This window comes from Mesitornis unicolor, unplaced genomic scaffold, assembly GCF_000695765.1.
Source record: "Mesitornis unicolor isolate BGI_N332 unplaced genomic scaffold, ASM69576v1 scaffold40222, whole genome shotgun sequence".
Taxonomy (NCBI): Eukaryota; Metazoa; Chordata; class Aves; order Mesitornithiformes; family Mesitornithidae; genus Mesitornis; species Mesitornis unicolor.
The window spans coordinates 33,296-39,224 of NW_010169244.1; the positions used below are offsets into that span (position 1 = coordinate 33,296).

Here is a 5,929-nt window from a genome sequence, read left to right on the forward strand (position 1 = left end):
GAGAGATTGTTACTTAATGACCAAATAAAGAAAAATTAGAGAAATCACAAGAAAATAGTCTTCCAGGTGGATTTTTAAGTACTGCTTTAGAAAGCCAGACCAAACTTGCCAGATAATATCCAAGCTAGGCAAAAAAGCCAGAACTGTGCATTAGTTAGGTTAGATAATAGTTTTCTTCCACTAGGTTTTCATCCTACTTTATCAGGCCCTGACTGAAGGGATGCAGAAGAAAGCAGAGATTAACCTTCTGTCAGTGTGGCTAAGTTTAAGTGCAGAGTCTTCAGGTGAAGTTTCAGTCATAAGCTAGTGAGCTATTGGCTTCACAGACCCTCACCACACTCAGACCTCCCCTTCAAGCCCTGCAAATACTATGAGTAAAAAAGTCCTCTGATCACCAGAGCACACCCGTCCTTCTCAGGAAAGGGTTTTAAGCAAAGAGTGCATGTGTTTGTCCCTCCAGTTCAAACCCTCATTGGCAGTTACTGGGTCATTTGGAAAGCAGTGTTTTTTATGAGTCTTTTCTAGACGTCTTCCTAACCTCAGATTCTGGTTCAGAGCCATTTATAAAACAGATGGCTGAGAATTCATGAAACTATTGCAGGCTGGAAAAGTAAAAGCCCTGTTGCTGCTCTGAAATACCTCGTTGTGCAAAACACAGTACTGTTCTAACCAGAGATCCTGCCACTAGGAGCAGGACACCACTGCACACAGAAAGACTGCAAGCTCAGCATACATACATGACATCCGGGCTGTTCGCTGTTGTCACCAGCACATAGAGGTCAAACACAATTTCTAGATAGTTTCTGAAATATGGCAAGCCTTCTGCTGTCTGGAGATTCCTAAGAGGAAAAGGACAATCTGAAGTTAAGCAGAGAGATCACATGTCCCACCTCAGGAACTGCACATATCGGCAGCGCTTGTATTCACTAATAATTGCTGGAGTTGCCAGATTCCTTCTTGCCTCAAAGCATTACACTGTTCTTCCCACCCAGCTTTAAGCAAAAAAAGTATTCACACCTCTCACTAAACAGCTTCAAAGCCATGAGGGAGAACATGAGAAGGCTAAACATGAAAAGCAAGAAGACATAGGTGATCTCTGGCAGCGTGTTGCGGATGCTGCGGAAGGCTCTCCGAATCTGCCAAGAAAAACGAAGCATTTAGAGGCAAGGTGGTACCTGTTTTCCCCTCACCATCCCACCCAGATCAAGCACCTACACAGGGACAGGCAAGCAAAGTAGGACACAGGTACTCTGCTGTCACCTGGCAGGAGAGGTTCTGACCCAGATGTGCCAGCTCTGTTCTGCCACAGCCCATGGAAGAGCACCAAGCCTTTCCCCCTCATTCCCCAGAGGAGATGCTAGAAGGGGAGACCCTATCTACACACCATCATGAACACAGCTAGCCAAGGGACAGAGGGGCTGTGGCACTACTGACATGCTCTTGCTGCAGGGGACTGGTTAGGGACAGAAGCCCATCACTCCAGGCCACAAAACACATGCCTTGAGCCTGAGAGTTCAATGGCTCCCTCCCCCAGGCCTCCATTCCACAGTAGTTTATTAATTTGTAAGTCAGGACCAGAACGGTCTTGGGCTGCAGGGCAAAGATCTCCCCTTGACAAGAGGAATCAGAGTCCAAATCACCCATCTGGAGTACAAGTTCAGTTTCAGAGAACAGTGTGACACTTGTGCTTGTCTGCCTAGGAGTCTTCCAGAAATAAGTAACTTGTCCTCTCACTCAGGGAGAAATAGTTTTCTTGTCTATGGTGCTGCTCATGTTCTCACTTCCTGAGGACAGCATCTAACCCTGCTTGCAAATAGAGGCTGCTCCTCCACCCAGGCTGGACTTAGTCACAGGCTGACCTTACAAGAACCATTCTTCCTTCTCCATGCAGTCTCACACTATGTTAAGCATGATCTTCCCTAAATCATCACAGCACCATGTTTGGTGAAAAGCTCTATTTCCAGCCTCAAGCACATGCAGGGCTCTGGGCACCAATAACCCAGCCCATAGGTACAGGGAGAAGCCTTTTGTTACTCTGCACAGAGCCCAAGCAGCATCAGTGCTAATGCATTCTTTTCTCCATCTCAAATTCTTGCTTCAGGCCACCTCTGAGAGAAACCTTCACTCACACAAACTTCAGTTCTCCCACTTCTGCCCCAAAACCTTTCTACTAAATCCCCTGGATCTCAGAAAGCAGCAGGCTGTCTAAAAATAGGACCCTCCACCAGAGGTACATCTCACCAGACCTCTTCCTTACCTGGCGACTCTCTGCAAAGTTGATCAGGAAGATGGGCCTCACAATTCTTGACCATCGAACACTCCTCACGCTGTATATCCTGAGGATCCCATAAACAGCTAAGTCTGTTAGGGATAACTGTAGAAGAAAGAAGGAAAATTCCCAGAAACAACATTGGAAATGTGTCTAGATGGTGACAACAGCTGATGGTGATGGTTAGCTGATACAAGACGGATGCACACACAACAGGTTTGTGAGAACAGGTCCAACTGTTGGTTGATTTGGCCATGGCTCTTGTAGAGCCCTTGTGCATCAGGCTGATGTTACCAGGAAAACAACAGGAGAAGAAAGGCACCTCCACATTGGGCACTTCAGCCTTGGATGCTCCCTCAGGCCTAACTCACCAGGATTGCAACCATGATGCAGATGTTCTTGGTATCCTTCCAAAATACATTGCGATGGGTGACTTTTGCAAAATGTGTCAATCGACCAAAGAACACCAGAAGGCACAACACCTCAGCCAGAGAGGTGACCTGCAGAGAGAGAAGGGGCCCCAGTCAGGGCAACCAAGAGCAGCGCTAGTCCTCTCCACACAGATTAAGATGTTCAGGCTGGGGTACAGGCAATGGAAAAAAAGCCAGGCAGAGCCAACATCAAAGTTTTTCCAGGGGGTTTTGCTGTTGCCTGTTTTATAGGCTCACAAATCTGGCACTAAGTAATAGTTTCAGGCTTCCTTTTGTGCAATTCCCTGTCACAGGCAGGTTAAAACCAGTAAATTTGTATTTGCTTAGGAATTAAGGAGTACATTGCTCAAACATACTTCTGTACCCTTTACTTGATCTGTACTAAACTTGGTCCTGAGGGCAGCGTTCCACTTCTGCTTTCAGACACAAGGACTGGACTTGAGTCACAGAGAAGGCTGGAACTGTTCTCCGAGATGCAGAAAAGCAACATGACTTTGTCCACAGTCACATCAGCACTTGCTGATGACCACAATGGCTCTTATACTACCTGTCTAGCTCCTATGCCCTTTTTTGTTCCCATTTCAATATAGCAAAGATATCAACAGAAATACCAGAATCAATTATATTTTGATACTTTTGACAACTAGTTTCAAACAAGAAACCCTCCCTTGCTGTACCAAGCAATGCTGCTTCTACACCGAAAACTTACCAGGAAGGGGAGTGGATACACAGCAGGTTCTTCAAACACTGCAAGGGACAGGTTAAGGAAGATGAAGAAGTAGGTGGTTGTTCGCATAATCCAGTGGTTATAGAGATAATAAAGCCTGCAGAAAGAAGGCAGTGGCACCATAAATAAATGTTCCAGTGCATATACCCATGGGCTCTCCAAATACAACTTGGAAGAACAGCACATGCTGTAAAAGTCATGGAGGAAGAAGGGTAACAGTAGCACAATTTTTGCCAGCCAGGGATTTAGCACTTGATTTACTGGCCCTTCTTTATAGTCTCATAGCTGATGGATGCTGTACTCCCTTTCAGGGAGCAAAAACCCTGGGAACATGGAAGGCAGGCATCTTACAGTTCAGTTTAAGACTGCAACATGTAGATTCGGTAAAGCTGCTTCCTTTTTGTAATTACCTTGTTCTTTAATTTGAGTGCAAGCTTCTGCTAAGCTCAGGAATCCACATGACACACAAAGTGTATCTGTTTTGTTATCTAACACCCTTTCTTTGCAGGTTAAAAAGCAAAGAGATAAGAAAAGCCACAAGAGAGAAGTATGTAGTTGCTCAGTAAACTGCTTTTTATACACAGTTTAAGCAGTATTCTGTCCCCTGTGGCAGAAAAACCTCAGGTAAATGCTAGCAATAGCCATGAACACATCCAGCTCTAAGCCTCCCACAGGAGGTCTCACACAATGGCGTGCAACAGTGGCTCCTTTGGGGAGATGTGGAGCAGATCTGCAGAGCATGTAGCTTCTCTGCTAATAAAAAGAGCTGCCAATACTGCCAGTCATCTCATCTGCCCAATAACCACCTGCATAAAGGATACCAGGCAGGTAATTACACAGATGACATGATATTATACCCTTAATAACACCATCAAGACATGACCACGTAAAACCTGCTCATTTCTACTATTTATACTAAGGAAGCATACTCAGGCAGGACAAACCTATATGCACACAGTCTGTTTTTCCAAAGGAGAGAGACATTACAGCTACACAGCAGTGTACACCTCCTCAAAGCCTTTGTCACAAACATACTTAACCATACCTGTATCTCCAAGATGCGCAAGAAACTTCATTGGCTAAGACATGAGAACTAAGTAAAAACAAAGGGTTTTGTGGGGAGGGCTCCAGGAGCCATTAAAGCCCACACATTGCTTTGCTGGCAGTCTGGCTTATCATCTTGCTTTTCTATATCAGCCACCTTTTCTTGACTTTTACACATGAAAATAGTCCGCCTAAAGCAGTCCAAGCCTGAGGGAAGAGCCACTTCTGACTGAAGCTGCTCAGCCTCTTACCAGCAACTAAAAGGGAAGAGTCACCACTGCAAGCAAAACAGTCTTTAGTTGGGGAATTTCACTTATCACCAATTAACACAAGCTTTTAATTACTCCTGCCCCAAGCAGCTCCTGCCCTTTCTGAAGCACACCTGAGCAGAGGTGCCATAAAATCCTTTGATTAGCTGAAGTTTTGGTGTGCAGTGGATTGGTTATCACTCACTGCCAAGCCAGCTGGTGATAGATGTGACCACCTGGCACCAGGCTGTTCTACCCCACAGGTCAACCATACAGTCCCCTGCTACCAAAACCCTGCTGCATATGCTCAGCACTCCCACACTCCAGCACTCCCTTCTACAGTGACAAGGGCCAACCAAGCTTCTCAAACTCTTCATCCCTATAGAGGGCTGCAGCTCCTGCCTTGAAAGATTTTAATTTTTGGTTTACTCCAGCAAAAAGACAAGTTTTTAATTTCCTTTCCCATCTTCAATGCACAGACGCACTTAACCCCATTCAGCATATGCACTTCAGCTTAAATCCAGTTCTTTGCATCCCCATCCACCCAGCCTTCTCAGCACTCAGCTGGTAAACCCAAAGTTGCCAGCTTTTTCTGGTTTTTCTTCAGACACAGTTGTGGTTGGCTCTCCCCATCCCAGCCCAAGTGCCTCACAGCACCACACAATGTCTGTAAGACCAGCAAAGAGCCCCGCTCCAATGACACGATGTGAATGTTTGCAGGGATGCAGACATCCTTACCTGACTGCCTCCGGGGAGGTCTTAAAAGGAATATTTCTGTTGTACTGCGCATCAGAGACAAACGCTGCTGCCAGTAGAAGATCCTGTGGGAAGGGGAAAAACACAGACAACTGGTCAGTTGGAGCTTGAAACAAACTTACAGCAAATACTAAAAGGAGAGTCCTTTCACCCCACAGCATGCTATAGGGGTAAGGAGCGGGACCCCCCATCTTCCTTACTAGTCTGCTCCGTTACCTGCGAGATTGCCTCCGCCATGATGCAGACAGACATCTCGCCTCTCCGGCCCCGCCGCCTTTAACGGAGCCCGCCCCCGCCCCGGCGGAAGCGGGGGGCGGTGCCGACCCCAAGCCCGAGCGGGGATGGGGTTGGAGGCGCTGCGGCCGCGGGTCGTGCGCTGGGCGCTGCTGGCCGCGTTTGCGGCCGGGGGGCTGGTGGGCTGGCAGGCGGCACCCGGGCGGCGGCGCGCTCTCAC

At 47.1% G+C, this 5,929-nt stretch overlaps 1 protein-coding gene across 1 annotated transcript in view; it reads right to left on the reverse strand.

Annotated features, from left to right (window-relative positions):
* The window catches only part of LOC104536623 (two pore calcium channel protein 1-like), a 13,579-nt gene extending 7,867 nt beyond the window's left edge, over positions 1–5,712 (reverse strand). The window contains exons 1-7 of the mRNA XM_010179288.1: positions 5,692–5,712; positions 5,458–5,540; positions 3,410–3,524; positions 2,641–2,769; positions 2,258–2,374; positions 1,018–1,136; positions 738–839 (exon numbers count right to left, since the gene is read on the reverse strand). Of these exons, the coding sequence (XP_010177590.1) occupies positions 738–839; positions 1,018–1,136; positions 2,258–2,374; positions 2,641–2,769; positions 3,410–3,524; positions 5,458–5,540; positions 5,692–5,712 (686 nt within the window). The remainder of the gene's footprint in view (positions 1–737; positions 840–1,017; positions 1,137–2,257; positions 2,375–2,640; positions 2,770–3,409; positions 3,525–5,457; positions 5,541–5,691) is intronic.
* Positions 5,713–5,929: the final 217 nt, after the last annotated feature.